At 42.1% G+C, this 18753-nt stretch overlaps 1 protein-coding gene across 1 annotated transcript in view; it reads right to left on the reverse strand.

Annotated features, from left to right (window-relative positions):
• The window catches only part of PTPRN2 (protein tyrosine phosphatase receptor type N2), a 1410930-nt gene that overhangs the window by 533002 nt on the left and 859175 nt on the right, over positions 1 to 18753 (reverse strand). Inside the window, exon 12 of the mRNA XM_064274265.1 lies at positions 16234 to 16298. Within this exon, the coding sequence (XP_064130335.1) occupies positions 16234 to 16298 (65 nt within the window). The remainder of the gene's footprint in view (positions 1 to 16233; positions 16299 to 18753) is intronic.

An 18753-nucleotide genomic window follows, 5' to 3' on the forward strand; every position in this document is an offset into this window, starting at 1 on the left:
AGAAGGTTTGTTGCTAAGTCATCAATCACAATCTGGTCCTCATGGCAGACCCCCTGGATTTGACTGACAGCTGCTCAGTCCAGAAATCTCTGGAGTGCTTGGTGCACTTTGAGGTGGAGAAGAGGGCCTGAGTGGAAGGGCTTGGGAGAGTCAGGAAGAAAGAATCTCTGATTGGCAATGTGGCCTTGGGATGAGTATAAAAGACACTGAAACCAAAGTGAATATTATCTGCTGACCCTAGATACGGTAGAGTTCTCTTTATGGACAACACTTTCAGGATTTATTTAGCAGTTCGTCCAGGTCTCTAGTACCAAAAAACGAAACCCATTGCTGCTGAGTCAATTCCAACTCATAGCGACCCTATAGGACACAGTAGAACTGTCCCACAGGGTTTCCAAAGAGCGGCTGGTGGATTTGAACTGCTGACCTTTTGGTTGGCAGCCAAGTTCATAACCACTGTGCCATACCTTAATCAGATGTTGGAACATTTGGGTTCTTCATTTGCATCTCATGAACATTGCTAAGTAAAAATTTTATAGCTGCACTTAACCTATAATTTAGCTTTTAAAATACTTTATATTTCCTGGAGTACATGAGGCATTAATATGCCTTAGGGCCACAACTAAGGAAATTTCAACTTGTAAGAATCTTGATGCGGAATTAGATAGTTTGGTATAAGAAACACATTTAGATTATTTAACCTTTCAAGTTTTCTTTAAAATGTGAAATTTTATCAGAAAGCTCTATAAGTGAAATATCTCATTGCTTTTCTCACCCGATAGTGTTTCACAGGACAAGAATAATCAGTGATACCCAACAGTAGTTCTCTCCAATTTGTCAATCCCAACTCAGTCATGATAGTTCACTCATGTCAGCATGGGGTTGACGGTAGTTGATCTGGGGAATGTGTGTTTGTGTGTGTATGTGGTGTGGAGGAGGTTGGAGGGATGAGATCCACCCTGGCTTGAGACCCACCCAATCAAACTTGATCACTACTGGGAAAACCAATCTGGCTGGAAAGTCATACATGATAATACCTGGTAAGCAAGGTATTGCATCTCCAAAAGGAGAAATGCAGTTGTATGTCAGTCAAGGGTTGACACTGGGATGTTAGACACTGGGGCTTCCTCTCAGGTGGGTGAATGACTTCTGTGATTCCGGGCCAATGGTGGCCATGATCCAGGGTCTACTGATGGGCAGCAGGAGCTAAGCCACAGATCTTCGGCTCAGGGCAATCTGCCAGTTGTGGAAAGGCCCTGGAGGACAAGTCTGGTAACGGCCACAACTAGTACCAGAGGCCATGTAGAAGGTCAATCTTGCAGAATGGAGGTGCGAGTGCCCTTTCCAAGGCTGCATGGGATCTCATTAGTGAGTTTACTCTGGAAAATGAGTAGATATCAAAAGGTCCTAGGGATCCTATTCTCAGCGAGATTTTTGGCGGAATGGAGGACTGGACTGGAGTCAACAAGACCTAGTGAACTAGCAGGCAGCCACACTGTGTGCCAGGAGTCTACTGGCACAATGAACAATAGAAGATGGGTTCTGCTGTGCCCACAGGACTTTCTCGTCTCCTATGATACTGAATATAGAACTCAGCCCAAGCCCGGGGTCTACTATGCTAGCATTTAGACTCTACTTTCTATTTGTATATAACTCTAGTTAGATATGGATTCATACGTTTGTTGACTTCTGATTAAATGTCAATAGTTTTTCTAGGTGTTAGAGATAGACTCAACTACCCGTCTGTCAATTTGTGGTATGGTGGTGACTTGCGTGTTGCTATGATGCTGGAAGCTATACCATTGGTATTTCAAATACTAGCACGGTCACTCATGGTAGACAGGCTTCAGTGGAGCTTCCAAACTAAGACTAGAAAGGCCTGGTGATCTACTTCTGAAAATTAGCCAATGAAAACCTTATGGATTACAACAGAGCATTGTCTGATATAGTGCTGGAAGATGAGGCCCGTGGGTTGGAAGGTACTGAAAATACGTAGTGGCTACAACAATGGACTTGAGCACAGCAAGGATTGTGAAGATGGTATAGAACTGGACAATATTTCACCTTGTTGAACATGGCTTCACCACAAGTCAGAGTTGACTAGGAATGAGACCTTTTAAAAAGTAATATCGCCAAGTGCTGGGAAAGGCAGTCTGGATAGTCCATGAGGAAGACAGTACAAAGAGATAAAGTAGACAAATAGAGGGGCATCCCTCAGCCTAGAGTTTCACAATCAAATTCATTTCAGCAAGTATTTATTGAGTTCCTTCCATATATCAGGCATCATGCTAAATGCTAGAGATGCAAAGATGATTAAGACAAGCATGAATTTTACTCTTGAACTCATGGGTTAAAAGGGAGACAGACATGGAATCAAACAACCAGAAGACTCTAATAAATGTTATGGAAGAGACATGGAAAGGGTGAGATGGTAACAAGGGACACGCCACCAGAATCAAAGCTGTGAAATAACTCAAGCCTTCTTGGTCTGAGCTTTCTAATGAGTTCAGGAGAGGGGCTCTACTCCATCTCCCTGGTGTTTTTAGGATCATCAGGATGGGGGAGGGGAGCTATTTGATAGCCAAGCTCTTGAGTGGAGCTCTTCCGCCGTCCTGTGTACAAATCTCAGGAGAGAGCAGAGAGGACTTGGTCCCAGTAGCCGGCTTTGAAATCTACGGGTAGATGCTAATCTGGATGCTGGGGCCCAGGTTCCAGCCTTGAGGCTAATCCTGCAAACGGATGTGTTTCCAAATTATTGCCTTTCACTAAAATGCGAAATTCATGATCTTTATGATATCAAAACCAGTGTGGCCCAATTACATGACTGAGGCCTAGGCTCTGAATTAGGCTGCCTGGATTTGAAATCTGACTGCTGTTACCAACTATAACTAGGCACTTAGTGTCTCTGTGCCTGTTTCCTCATCTGTAAAATGTGGCTATCTGATAATACTGCATCGTGGTAGAATTCTTGCCTTCCATTTGGGAGAAAAGGCTCGATTCCCAGGCAATGTGCTTCATGTGTAGCTACCGCCCCTCGGTCAGTGTAGGCTTGTCTGTTGCTATGATGCTGAACAGATTTCTAGACTAAGACAGACTAGGAAGAAAGGCCTGGAGACCTACTTCCAAAAATCAGCAAATGAAAACCCTATGGATCACAATGATCCAATCTGCAACAGGTTTTGGGATAGAAGATGACTGGGCAGCGTTTTGTTCTATTGTGCACAGGGTGCCTGTGAATCAGGGCTGCCTCAACGGCAGTTAACAACATCAGAAGAAAACAAGGCAGACAGATGGCATTTAGACCAGATTCTGGCAGGTAGTAAGTGTGCAACAACGTTAACTGCTAGTGTGGCTGTTGTTGTTAGGAAACCCTAGGAGATTTGGTTGGCGTAGTATTCCTTCACGCTCTTTCAAGCAATTCCAAGTCTTATAGATTGAAGAACTGAAAAAGGGTTTCTGGACTACTTCGTTCCGAGGGCTCTTAGGAGTATCGCTAGAGTTTAGTTTTTAAAATACAAATTAAGTTCTAATACTGTACTAGCCAGGGAAACCTATGGGAACGATCCTGCAGTTTATTAAGACAAAAGCAAAAGCTGGTTTCCTCCAGTCCTTACGGGCAATACAGGGTGAGACGTCACCTAAGTCTCAGCCTCCGACAGACAGTAAGCCGTGTCTCTGCAGCTGAAGTATATATTACCCGTATTTATATAGAAATGCAGCTGAAAATGTTAGAAAAGGGCAAGAGAAGGGCAGGGGAGGATGGGTAAGGTGCATGAGCTGCCGCTGCCACAAGGCAGACATTACTTATTTCATTTTACGTGACTATTTACTCTGATATTGAATAAAAATTGAATTTGTTGCTATAGCAACTGCCGTATCACATGGCATGGCCCCTGCCTTTAAATCACAGAATTGGACTGAAGAGACGTTCCTGAACCAAAGTGACACTGGACACCTTGTACTTTATGCAGTATTTCAGAAGAAAAAGATGTTGCTTCATGATAAACTCATATTTGTTGCTATGTCTAGAGCAGTTCATTATATCTCACGTCTCTGTGTGTGTGACTGTCTTTACTGTTGAGAAATAAGAAAGCGGCGTGAAGAGCAGAATTTGGGGTTGATGTGTGGGAAGCAGGGTTAAGCTCAATGGTGTGCCTGTCCTGTGGAAGGCAGAACGCGTTAGCACAGGGCACCTGGCACCCAGAGAAGGGTGGCTTGCTGACCTCCAACCTTCTATCATCAAACGGCTCAGCAGGGGAGTCAGCCATATGGGCTGACTGTGGAACAGCCCTGGACAGGCTGCTAGAAGGTTTTAATGCAATTTCCTGCAGATTTCCCTTTTCAAACACAAATTAGGAATATTTACAAGCAAACAGGCTTTTCTTAGGGCTGATGCACTTTTTGCATTTAGGAGAAAAAAATGCAGTTTTCTCTGTCAAGGAATGCAGATTAGAAGACTATAAAGTGTGTGTGCACAAAATGGCAATGGTGCAAGTCCAGATATCCCCAGCACAGGGTGTGAGAGGAAGAGCCTGCCATGGGGTCCTGGCAAAGGGGCACACATGGAGAGGAGACTGGATGTAGGGCACAGCCCTTCCAGGGCCCTTCTGTGTCCCTCGAGGACAGCTCTGGGCATCTTCTCTGGCTCCTTGTAAGCCCAAGCAGAGGTTCAGCCATTCAGCCACCTCTCCTGGAAGCTGTCGGAGGAGTCAGGAAATCCCTCAATGGGTTTTGGCAGTGGGAGGCATTACAATTTCTCTGAAATTGTATACAATTTTGGAGCATATACAAATTGTGTGTGTGTGTGTGCGTGCATCCACGTGTGTGTTTCTGGGGAGAGGTCACATAGCTTTCACTATAGTCTGTGATTCCTCAAGCTTTACCTCACCTTAAATCTTATTTTGGTCAGAGAATCCTCTGCCAATCATGTCTAGTTTACCAGGTATTATGGATTGAATTGTGTCCCCCCCCCCAAAAAAAAAAGACATGCTGAAATCTTAACCCCTGTACCTGTGAAATGGACCCCAGTAGTAGGGCAGTGGTTAAGTGTTCGGTTGCTAACCAAAAGGTTGGCAGTTCGAATCCAGCTGCCACTTCTTGGAAACCCTATGGAACAGTTCTACTCTGTCTTACAGGGTTGCTATGGATCAACAGCAATGGGTTTGGTTTTTGGTTTTTGTAAATGCGATCTTGCAGGGCCTTTAAAGATGTTATCAGTTAACATGAGGTCATATGGGTGGGTACTAAGACACCCTATAGTGTCTTAATAAAAGGGAACACAGACACAGAGAGTTGAGTCACACAAGGGAAAGACAGCCATATGAAGTCAGATCTGAAAGCCAAGTAATGCCCAGAAACACCCAGGGCTACCGGAAGCTAGAGGAGACGAGGAGGAGCCTCCCCCTAGAGCAGATGGAGAGATCATAATCGCGCAGATGCCCTGAATTCGAACTTCTAACCTCCAGAACTGAGACAATAAATTTCTGTTCTTTGAAGCCATCCACTTTGTGGTATTTTGTTACGGCAACACTGGGTAACTAAAACACCAGATTTCCCAGTCACTTGCTGGCATATCGTGTCAACATTTTTTTTTCCTAGCCAAAAGCCTGTAAGTATTTAATGATCATGAAGAAGGCAGGTCCCTGCTCCACCTACGATACATACAAAACCATAGATTGGCAGGTATGAAAATTTCCTATTAATTTGACAATCACAGGGAGTTCTTTTCCTCACTCTTTTTCTTTTTGGGAAAATCTACTCTAACAGTTTCTTCAAAATGTGAGCAAAGGTCTCCCTGCATCAATTATCTGCAGACTCCTAGGTCAAACCTGGCCTTCTGACATGCAACCTCTGGGAGCAGGGCTTGGAAATGTGCATTTTCATAAGCTTCCCAGTGGTTTAGATGCAAGGCCAAGCTGGGCAATCACTGCCTACAATTTCCTGCCCGTTTATTTGGCCTAAGACCGCATTTAATACCCAGCACCCTCTTAGCAACCACTTAACCACCTGGACTGGAAGTCCGGTAATAGCTATTTCAAGTAGCAGCATCCCCTTCAGTGACAGCAAAGGATTGGGTGGGATTTTTAGAAAGAAAATAGAGCTGTCTCCTCACACATCGATCATGCATCTCTCTCATGCCCACTTCCCTTCACTCTAACTACTGTCAGCCACCCCATACGCCCCTGTCCTAGGCAATATGCACATCATACAAGTAAATCCACATAAATCTGTGGGAGTAGAATCATGATCATAGATTCATAGACTTTTAAGGGACTTTTGGGATCAACCTATTCTGAACTATAGAATCCTTTCTCCAAACAAAATCTTACCCAGAAGCCCAATAAGTAGCAGAGATAAAAATGGCACAGACGTAGTTAAACCTGAGTGTGTTATAGAATATGGCATTAGGGCCCACACCCGAATTCCACCTGGGCAGCACTTTCTCAACCCCTTGAGCTCTCTGACAAGCATTTGAAAACCACATCTGACATCCCCCACACCACATAGACAGAAATATTCCCTTTTCAGAATCTGGACAGACAGCTATCTATCTTCTGCTTGGATCTCCCCAGTGACAGGGCACTCATTACTATCCAAGGCAGCCTATTCTGCCGTTGGACAATGGTTCTTCATCTGAACCAGTATTTCTATTTAGTTGAAGTGTGTTGCTGGGTAATGCTTCCTCATAGACATTTTGGAGCCATTGCAGCTATCTGGAACTCAAGGGACAGCCACTTCTTTTTACTAAAATGGTGGGCAGGTTAGTCTTAACAGGTTTATGTTTAAATCATTGCTATTAAGAAATTAGAAAGCAATTCCTTACATCAGATACAGTTACGAAGCTGTCCTCATGGATATGCCCTCCTGGTGACAAGCTTCTAAATTGTTTTTCTTCTAATATTTTCAGCTTTTTTTTTTTGTGGTAATTTTAATTGTCCTTTGTAAAAACCCTGGCTTTATTAATTTGAATAAAATGCAAAAATTATCAAAATATCAGAAATTAGATTTTGAAAGATGTCAGAATACCACTGATCTATTAGGAATGTGTACATGTACTGTCTTCTGTTCATTTCCTTCAAATTTTGTTTTGAGATATTTCCATTCGGCTTAAAAGGTTTTAATTCCACTATCTGTCATCATGCATGTGAATCACAAGTGTCAGGGTGAGATTCTGTAAATGTTGTTAGATTTCTGGTAACCAACCTCTGCATAACTTTCCGGAGTCAGGAGTTAGCAGATTTGTTCATATCGAGTACGTTTAAAAGAAATCAGAATCATCAAAATCAGGCTAGATAATGTAAACTAAATTTAGAAGAAAAAAAAGATATCATTAGCTTCTACAAAATTTCCCACCTTGGCTCCTTTTCTCCCAAATTCCTTACCCAGAATGTGCTCCAAATACATCAACTTCCCTCCTCTGGTCAAGAACTGCTTCCAGGTTGGAGCTTGGTTAGGGCAAACAAACATTCAGTGGAATGTGCAGAGATCCCGGGTTTGAGAACCTACGTGAGAATCACCTAATCAGCTTCGGAGCTGTGAGAAATGCTGACTTTTGAAATAGAAAACTGCCATATGGAAAAGCACAGGAGACCGGGGAAGCCAGTCTCCAACACTCGGTGGACCGAAACATCTGGAGGCTACTATGAATGTGGAAGAAAGGCAGAAGAAGGTTCAGGGTGAACTAAAGCAGAGCAGATAAGCTTTTTGTGGCAAGATTTTAATCAGTGAATGAAATAAATGGTCTAGGGTTTGATCATTTTCTGCCCCCAGGAATGACTGAGCTTCTGCAGTGAAGTCAGGCTCCTGTTTGCTGAGGGACCAGAGAGAAATGGAACTGGTGTGTGAAGAAAATGGAGAAGCTGGTGCTTTGCCCCAGCCCTCTGTCCCTTGTCTGGAGTCACTGTCCCCACAGCGACCCGTAGTAAGCCACTCAGCCACTATAATCACATACCCATGGCTCTAGGCAGAGCCTCTCTGCCATGTGCCAGAGCACGAGCAGGCCAAGGGGGCACAGAGACAAGTCCTTAAGAGTTGAAATAGTGAACTTCACAAGTAGTCTTAGCGGTAGTTCAAATTTTCACGAATTGTGTAACTCTAGTTCCTAGATAGAGCATATCTATCACAAGTTTTAAATTTTCTCTTAAAAAGCTAATGATAATAATAATAATAAAAAATAACAATGTGCTTGTTAGGAACCAGGCTTTATGTATTATTTATTAAATGAGGAAGCAGAACGCTGAAATTGTCACATGCTGAAATTGTCACATGATTCATAAATATATATGTATATTCATATATTGTATATTCATAAATACTTGACAGTAATGCTAAACAAGAAGTCCAAGCATGACTTCTTTCCTCAGGAAAAGAAGGCCCTTGTCTCCAAGGAGCCAGAATAGGGCCTGAGCTCTCATACCAGGGTGCATGCTAAGAGTCAAGAGGCATTTTCTCGGTTAGCTTTGTTTCCTTGTGTAGTTGATTAGATAATAAGATGACCACTTATTGAGTATCTACTATGCACAAGGCATTGTTTTACAAACACGATCTGCAGTCCTGAGGCATCTCTGCACTCTGTACTATAGTTGTCCAATGCTCACGTGGCCCAAGGAGTTTAGGAAGTTGACTCACGTTTACAGATCTGTTAAAACTAAGTCTGTTTGACTTCACAGCCTATGTTGGTGCTTCTGTATCAGGGCTGAAAAGACACATGAAATTTTTAGAATACAAAGTTGTGCCGCACAAAACACACTGCCAATAAGGAAAGGGGTGTGGGGTAAGCATGACTGGGAAGGGATTGTACTGGGAATCATAAATCTTATTTCTAGTTCATCATTTTATGACTGGGTAAAATCAAGAAAAACACTGTGATCTAGGCCAAGAATTTTAATTCTTCAGAAACTCGCCCTCAGCCATGTGAATCTCATTGATGTTTGTGATCATAGCACGTAAAAAGAGATGTGAAAGAGCTTTGATATGAAAACATGCCATCTATAAAAGTGATATTCACTCATTCATTCATTCAACAACTATTTATTGAATATAGATGATGTGCCAGGCATTACTGAGAAATTCCTGCCTTCAAGGAGCTTGTATTTGTAGGCAAGGCACAAGTACTAAACAGGTAAAGAACTAGATGAAGAGGATAATTACAGGTAGTGGTAAGTGCTATGAAGGAAATCAAAGCAGGTGATAGGATAGGGAACGACTGAGACAGGGCTGGGAGGAGTTAAGCTGGATAATAAGCATGGATGGTCTCTCTCAGGAGATAGCATTTGAGCAGAGATATGAATGACAAGATGGAGCCAGCCACACAGCATGCCAAGCAGAGGGAAAAAAACGGGCTAATGCTACAAGGTAGACAGATCGGAGTGTTCAAGGAATATTGAGATGGCCGGTGTGGCTGGAAGGCAGTGACTTAGATGGAAAGTAGTAGGAGGCAAACTAGAGAGGTGGTACATGTGGGATTGTGTAGGTCTTGTAGACCATGACGTCAACTTTGAATACTATGCTAAGAGCAAGGCAAAGATTCTGGAGCTATTTCAGCAGGACAACAATACGATCTCATCTACATTTTAAGAATATTACTATGGCCTTCATTAAGGAGGGATTATAGGGGAACAAAAGCAGACAAAGGGAGGAGGCTACTTAGGAGGCTATTGTGGAAGTCCAAGTTGTAGTGATGAAAATGGAGAGAAGCAAACAAATCCGGAGGCATTTTGAAGGGAGAGCAGACAGGTTTTGGACGTGGAGGATGAGGGAAGTTGAGGGAAAAGGGGTTATAATGTTTGCTTGTTTGTTTTGCTTCATCTGACAATGATATAATTTCTGTTTATGAGATGGTAAAAATTTTGAAACAGGTTCTGGCAGAGAAATCAAGAGTCTTGCTTGGCCCATGTTAAGTTTGAGATACCTGTACTAACCTCCAAGTATAGAAATCTAGGAGACGAGGAAGAGTTGGTAGTAAAAGAGCCTGAAAAGGAGTCCTTAGGGCAGGTAGTGTTTGAAAAAGGAGGGAGTGGCCAGCTATATCAAATGCTGCTGTGAGGATAAGTAACACAGGTTTAGAGTGACCACAGATTTTGGCAATAGGGAGATTACTGATGACTCTGAAAATAGACATTTCAGTTGAATAGTCAAGGCAAAAGCCTAACTGAAGGGTGTAAGGAGAGAACAGGCGTGAGAAACTGGATACAGAAAACAGGCAAATTCTTTGTTAAGTTTTGCTATGACAGGACACAGAGAAATGGTAGGAGGGTAAGAAGGAATATCTGGTGGGATATTGGTGTCAAGAGTTTTTAAAAAAAAATTTATTTTAATAAGACAGGAAATGCTAAAGTATATTTAGATGATGACAGGAATAAAACCAGTAAAGAGAATTGATGATGCAAGGGAGAGAAATAATAGCAGAGGGGAGGCCTTTAGAGACAAGAAAGGATAGATCCAAAGTATGGTAGGAAGTGACTTTTTTCACTGTAAGAGAAAAGGAGGCAAAAAAGTATAAACACGTGTAATTTGGTTGGTAGATTAGGTGGAGGGAAGATGTAGGAATCACCTGCTCAGTGAAACATGAGTCAAGATCATGGGCTGAGACCACATGGGTGGCTGCGTAGGTGTGTGTAAGCAAGGGTGGTTGCCAGAATGAGGAAAGAAGAGAATTATAAAATAGATGTTTTAGAGCATGGAAGAGTGAACATCCTCGGGAAAATTTGTCTGGCAGTGTTGAGTTTCCTTTGAGATTTGTGATAATGAACTTCAAGTGAGATCAATCAGCACAGCAAGGAGGTGATACAAAAATCAATAAGACGTACTTTCTGCTCTCAAGAAACCCACAATCTATCAGGGGAGGTAAATGAAAAGAAATACAATAAAGCATGGTAGTTCCTAATACATGTATTTGGTATTCAATATTTGTTGAATGAATGAGTAAATGAGTGAAAAGAGGTAGCAATTTGAGAGTAGGTCTGAGGGAATGAGGGCGAGAATCTTAGTCACCTGGTGCTGCTGTAACAGAAATACCACAAGTGAATGGCTTTAACAGACATTTATTCTCTCACAGTTTAGCCCGAATTCAGGGTATCAGCTCCGGTGGAAGTTTTTCTCTCTGTGTTAGCTCTGGGGAAGGTCCTTGTCATCACTCTTGCCCTGGTCTAGGAGATTCTCAGCACAGGGAACCTGGGTCCAAAGGATGCACATGCCTTTGGGTCTTCTTGCTTGGTGGTATTGAGGTTGTTCTCCTCTGCTCGATTCTCTTTTATATCTCAAAAGAGCCTGACTCAAGATACAACCTAATCCTGTAAATTGAGTCCTCCTCATTAACATAACTGTCTCTAATCCTGCCTTATTAACATCATAGAGGTTAGGATTTACAACACATAGGAAAATCACATCAGATCACAAAGTGGTGGACAATCACACAATATTGGGAATCAAGGCCTAGCCAAGTTGACGTGAATTTTGGGCGGACACAATTTAATCTATAACTGTGAGAGTATTGGTAGACGATTTAGTTTTAAACAGGAAGGTGGTACAGGCTGATTAAGTAAAGGAGTGTGGTCAGGGGAAGAAAACAAATTAAGAGAAAAGGAGACTCCAAGAGACATGGGTCTCAGAAAATCAAAGAGGTCTACAGAGAGCAATGATTACAGAGCTCGGTGGAGAGGTGGTTGTAAGCATAGCACAGGTTTAGAGGAACAACAGTTTTGGGTGATGGCAAGTTCTAAGATGTGTTCATAAGTAGATTTGATGTGAATTTAGGAGATCAAGGATGGTTTTTCCACATAAATACAGAAGTCAAGCTGACAGTATGATTTCGTCTTGAGAGGAAGCACTGAACCGTATTCCTCAATGGACCTCCAGCTTTTGGTGGAATTAAGCTCGAAGACAGCAGGGACTTTGCCTATTTTGTTTACTGCCCTTGTCCCAGTTCTTAAAACAGTGTCTGGCTCATAGCAGTCGCTCAGTAAATATCTTTCAAATAAAAGAATGAAAAGTGGGCTAAGCTGACGCAGGGAAGGGGAACCTCTCACTAAACACACTTAAAAAAAAAAAAACCCAGTGCCGTCGAGTCGATTCTGACTCACAGAAATACTTTATAAAATACATCTTAAAACAGTGCAAAGCCAAGACCAAAAGAAACAAAGGGGCATCTCCAGATACTAAAAAGGGAAAGAGTTATCAAAACCAGGTAGTAGTTGGGAATTGATGCTAAAGCTGCTCTTTGAAATTTGGTACCTTGACCCAAGGGGTTGGGGCTTGGGGTTCTTGTGTCCACACAACAATAGTACGTACAGAGTTAGAGTTGCAGGAGGTGGGAAAACAGGAGCCAAGACCCCACGTAAAACCTACAACCTAGAAAATCTTCCCTATCTGAGAATGGAAATCAGGGAACAAACTACCCACTAGCCAGGGAAGCAGAGAGGAGGCTTATTGTTTCTCTGGGACTTTTGGTAGAAAGGAAAACAAAAACTCGCCAGAGAAAGGCTGAAACCCAGACCTGGGCCATGTGCCAGATTTGGGTCCAAATTTTTACCTGGATAGGACAGAAACTTCAAGGTGATAAATTAGCATAAAAATGGATCCAGGAGTACTGAGACTGTAGGGGCCCAGAAGAAGTAAATGTAAAACTCCTGATTTGGAAACTCTTCTAATCCAGGGCACAAGGCATAGAAATCCATGCCTCTGGTGTGATCAACCCATCCAAGATAAGCTCACAATAAACAAACCATAAACCACACAAGAAAAACAAACTCTATGAGGCAGAGCCAGCAGATGTAACAAATACCCAGCAAAAACCCAGTGATGTAACAAACAGGATTTTTAAAAACCCAAGAGCGGGAAATAGTAATACAATGTGAATAACACTATAAGATTTAAAAATGGTTAAAACAATCAAAGAAGGTATAGAAACCAAAATAAAAGTACAAGACAGTATGGAAAAAAGGTAGATTTGAGAGCGCACTAAACACAATTTTTTTCTAGAAGTGAAAAATATAGTAATTCATAGGAAAACATACAACATTTGGGTTTTATAGATTAGACACAGATTACATAATTTGGAAGATAAATTGAGGAATTAAGACATAAAGTAGCATTGAAGGATATGATACTTAGGCAAAAATATGGAAGAGTATTTTTGAGACACAGAGGGTGGAATAAGAAGGTTCCACATCTGTGTAATAAGAATACCATAGAAGAATAATAACAATAATAGTAATAAAAGTGATATCTATTGATTGCTTAGCTTGTCCAAGGAGTCTGGCGGCACAGTGGTTAAAAAATTAGGCTACTAACCAAGAGGTTGGCAGTGTGAATCCACCAGCCACTCCTTGGAAACCCTATGGGGCAGTTCTATTCTGTCCCATAGGGTACGATAAGGTGGAATTGACTTGATGGCAACAGTTTTGGTTTTTGTTTGGTTTACTATGTCCAGGCATTTTGTGTCTGTTATCTCATTAAATCTTCACAATAACCCAGTGAAGTGGATACTGTGATTACCCTTATTTTCTAACAGAAGGAACTGGGTCACATGGCAGTTGGGATAGAGGAATTGGGACAGAGACAATATCCAAAGAAATAATGGATGATAACTTTGTAGAATTGAAGAAAAGAATTTAGATGGAAGGAACATACCAAGTACTGAGTAGGATTAAAAAAAATTCTTTGAGAAATGGGATAAGTGTTTTCGAGATTAGAGGTTGCCAGAGATGAGAGCAGGCAGAGGGGCTGCAGAACCTGAGTCACGAGCTGTTAGCTGAGAGCCGAGTTGGGCCACGACAATGCAGAGGAACTAGAACAATGAAGTCACAACTTCCTGCCCTCAGGTTCTCCCGGTGGGGGAAATGAGAAGTTTCTTCCCAAACAGGCTGCAGCGGAGGCACTGTCCTTCAGGCGCAGGTGTTATTATCAATCATATCTGGTCATCTTAAGAAATGAAGTTCAGCAAGGTACATATGAAAACCATACTTGAGCTGCCAGTCAGCTGACTGGATCCCATCGCCATCTGCTCTCCTTTTCCTGAAATAGTGTGTTGAAATAGGAGTCGACGCTTCAGTTTATAGTCTTACTAAGCTAAAGGTTGGCAGTTCAAACCCACCCAGTGGTGCCACAGAAAAAAGGCCTGGTGATCTTCTTCCACAAAGCTTACAACCTAGGAAACCCTATGGAGCAGTTCAGTTCTCTCTGTAAAGCATGGTGTTGCCATGAGTCAGAAGGGACTCAATAACAAGGAGTTTGGGTTTCAGTTATTTATTTATTTATTTTTGGTATGCTTCAATTACAAAGACAGCAGCTGAGTGCCTGGTGACATGCGAGGAACACCTCAAACCAATTCACAACAGTCTGGAGTCCTGCACACTCACCCGCCACCTGTCCTTCCTCTCTGCCCCTTATTTAGAGCATGCTTCACACCCACAGATGACACTTCCTGTTTCACCACAGCCAGCTTCAACATGGCCTGCACGTTGTGCAGTCACAGACGGAAGTCACGGAGACGGGGCTTTCTCTGACTGGTGACAGGAATGGCCTAACCTGAGCCAACCTGGACTTGCTCTCCAATTACTGGCTTATACAGGACATCCTTGTCATTCCTGCAAGACTGACTGCACCAAAACGTCCTCCTATCTGATGAGGCTGAGAAGGTAGATGAAAGCAAGGGGGATTTCACAGCCTCTGCCACAGCCAAGAGCCAGGCAGTGGAATCAAACCTCTCACTGGAAACCATCTTGGCCCCTTCCACCATTGGCCACTGCATCTTCTGTGGGACACAGACAGTTTTTTTGAACCCCACAGACTCTTGGCTTCTTCCTCACCCTTCATGGGCTGCTAAAGATACCACATGATTAAAAAAAAAAAAAAAAAACCACTGCTGTCAAGTCAATTCCGACTCATAGCGACCCTATAGGACGGAGTAGAGCTGCCCCATAGAGTTTCCAAGGAGTGCCTGGCGGATTCAAACTGCTGAGCTTTTGGTTAGCAGCCGTACCACTCAACCACTATGCCACCAGAGTTTCCTACCACATGATAGAGGAGAAAAAAATACCAGGATTCTGTTAGCTGTCAAATGCTTCATTAATCCCGCCTGAGCCGGAAAGGCAGAGAAAACACCAGAACAATAGTCTCTGACAGGGCCCTTAACGCATTTTTTGAAAAGTTTCTATCAGTCATTTGTTTTATTCCTCTCCTGCACTCTGCCCATCAGTTAACTGAAAAACGCATATTTTCAAGGTACGGTGCACTTTCCCTATAAAGCTGTTCTTAGGCCTGCACTACTCTGTAAGCACGAGAGCCTTTGTTTGGGAACAGCAACCAATTAAACAAGTGCTTATTTCAAGAGCCCGAGACTCATGCCTGGTGAATAGGAAATTTCCCCAAAGAAAGCCGCCTAATCTTTAAGTGGTTCTGCAAAGAACGTCTCCACGGAGTGGCAGGGAACACTCATAAAGAAGCTGCTCCTTAATAGTTAATTATCTTTAGTGGCGAGTGCTGTGAAATCTACCATCTCAAACGCGATAGCACAGATTGGTTTCGGTCCACGCTGACCTACGAGTGGCAACACACCACTCATAGGAGGGATCACGTCAGTTGTTCTGTGTACAATTCATTAAATGATCACGAGATGGAAAAGCAGTCATCAGTTAGTCAAGGCCCTGAGGAGAGGCGTATCATCAGCTTTAATTGCTGATGGAGGGTTTGGTCAAGTATCCCTTTCTGACACCAATATAACAATGTTTAGACGTGATCGGTGTCTGATAGAGCTTAAATTATATCATGAAGGCATTTATTCTTTTACATTGTCTTTACCCAAATATATTTCTGTAAATAAATGAAAAAAAGGAATGCCCCACTGAATTCCAGGGGGGAAGAATAATCTCTCTTGGCTTACTCATTCTTAGCAAGTAAGAAATGTCTCAAGAAAGCAGTACATATTTTCTGAAGTCTTCTCTGTTTTTCTTACCAATGACTTCTTTTTTGGGGGGGAGATACCAAATTATGATTTTAAAGGCAACCTTAAACTGTGTCAAATCAGCCAAGTGCAGTTGATCAGCTTTTCCGACCAATGTGATGCCTGCTTTTCACCAATCAATTGGTCTTCCCGTGTGTGAATATAATGTTAATTGAATTAACCTGTATGTCCAGATTGCCCACCTGGGCCTTTGATCACTAGACTTTCACGCAAAGACAAGACAAATGCTGTCGATCATATTTTAGATGACATAATCTCCTTGTGTTACTTACCGACCCAATTCCAGCTCGAAGAATTTTCACTCTAGAGGTTGCTTCAAGTTTGTCCTTGTTGTCAACTGTCAGGAAAAAATAAGAAGTACAGGAGTCAGCTTGGAAAGGCAATAGTTCTCAAGACACATCGAAGCATTTCCCTCTATTGAAGAATTCAATAAAATCACTGTTTATCTCGCCTAATTTAACAATAATGTTGCAGTGCAACAAGCGCGCAGTTAGTCAGAAAACCTGAGTTTGAGGCCCAAATTTTCCACGTTGGAGCTGATCGACCTTGGGCAGGTCACTACAGCATACTTTGAACTTCATCTATAAAATAAGGTAATAATAAGAAATCATAGAATTGTTATGAAGATTCAATGAGGAATTATATGTAGACATGCTTTGCAAACTGAAAAGCCTTATTTCAAGATGATATAATGGTAATTAATTCTATAATTATTTGGCACTATGTTTCACTAACCAGCATCATGTGTTAGTAAAATGAAGCACTGGAAGGGAAAGCTGAAGGTATGTACTCATTTCATTAATGCCGTGAGCTGTTTTACTCCCTCTTATTCATGCCCCTGCAAAGCATGGGCATGAATAAGTCTAGAGGTCAGCTCCAAAGCCAGCCTCATCCTTGTGTGCTCCCGACTTCGAATGAGGCGGATTGCCAGAAGGTGAATCGCACTCAGTATCTTACCCCCCAAAAAGCTTTGGAAACAATTAGCAGATGTAAATGAAAACTCAGGAAGCCTTGTGCGGCCACTGCAAGCCCACCTGCCCTGTACTTCATCCCAGGAAATGGTGTCACAATGCAATTGACCTGGCTTACGGTTCTGTAGAAATATTCTTTTGGATAAAGGCCCTGTCACTTCAGAAATGAAAAACCAGAAAAAATAGGATTTTATTGCAAATCCCTTGAAGGAAAAATGCATTGCGATTCTGATTAATGCAGAATGAGATAGCAAGAAAATAGCAATTACTTTCACCTCTTATTGTAGTAAAACACCTACCTTAATCGTGGGTAATGAAATTATATCTTTTAGAGTGATACAAATGAGATTCTGTTAGAGCCTGCCTTCCCCACCTTTAGGGCCTTTTCATTGTCTTATAGGAAGTGTTTCCTTTTGAACAAATGAACATTATTTTTTACATACAGGTAATTATCCACTGCATTGAAAGAACGAGTCAGATAGGAAACAGAGTTAAAGCGAAAGTACTTTCACGTACTTTAAGGTGTGTGGGGAGAGGGGTGATCGCACCATTGCAAACCTTGAATGGCAAAGGAATTTTTTTTTAAAGATAGAGTATAAAGCAATCAATTTTAATGTTCTCTTTCTAACAAATGGAGCATTTTACTGAATGATAAGGTACTTTTTGGGGGATAATAGTTAGTGAACCCTTCCAAATTGGCTTAGGAACACAAAGCACAAAAACATAGAATTAAAATAAAAATACTGCATTTATTACTACAGAGACATAACAGATTTCAGGCTCAGGAATGAAACAAAATCAACCTGACCATAATAATGTAGATTCTAATTCTAAATATTCTAATTTAGGGGTCGACAAATTTTTCTGTAAAGGGCCAGACAGTAAATATTTCAGGCTTTGCAGGCCAAACAGTCTCTGTCACAGCTACACCAGTCTGCCCTCGTAGTGCAAAAGCACCCATAAATAATACTTGAATGGCTGTGGTTGTGTGCTAATAAAACTTTATTTACAGAATCATATGGTAGACTAGATTCGACCTGCAGACTGCAGTTTGTTGACCCCTGCTCTAACCCATCGGCCTCAGTGTGACTCAAGGAGCTCAGGAGAAGTCCGACTAATTGTGTCCATCCTTTGCCCAATCATCTTCCATGGTTCCCTCTGATTGCACGATGAAATTCAGACTCTTCATCAGAGCTTCAAAACCGTTTAACCTGTGACTCCAGCAAACATGTATAGCCTTGCCCCTGCCAAACCAGTTGCTGTTGAGTTGACTCATGGTGACCCCACATGTATCAGAGTAGGAATGTATTCCATAGGGTTTTCAGTGGCTGAGTTTGCAGAAGAAGATTGCCAGGCCTTTCTTCTGAGGCACCTCTGGGTGGATTTAAACTGCCAACCTTTTGGTTCTCCCACGTGTCTATCAGTTTCTTGTACTGTGGGGGCTTGTGTGTTGCTTTGATACTGGAAGATATGCCACTGGTATTCAAATAACAGCAGGGTCACCCATGGTGGACAGATTTCAGCTGAGCTTCCAGACTAAGACAGAGTAGGAAGAAGAACCCAGTGGTCTACTTCTGAAAAGATTTAGCCATTGAAAACCTTATGGATAGCAGAGGAACATTGTTTGAGATTATACCAGAAGATAAACCCCTCAGGTTGGAAGACACTCAAAAGACAACTGCGGAAGAGCTGCCTCCTCAATGTAGAGTCAACCTTAGTGACATGGGTGCAGTAAAGCTTTCAGAACCATCATTTGCTAACGTGGCACAACTCAAAATCAGAAGAAACAGCTGCAAACATCCATTAATAATTGGAATGTGA

This window comes from Loxodonta africana, chromosome 22 (assembly GCF_030014295.1).
Source record: "Loxodonta africana isolate mLoxAfr1 chromosome 22, mLoxAfr1.hap2, whole genome shotgun sequence".
In the NCBI taxonomy this organism is placed as follows: domain Eukaryota; kingdom Metazoa; phylum Chordata; class Mammalia; order Proboscidea; family Elephantidae; genus Loxodonta; species Loxodonta africana.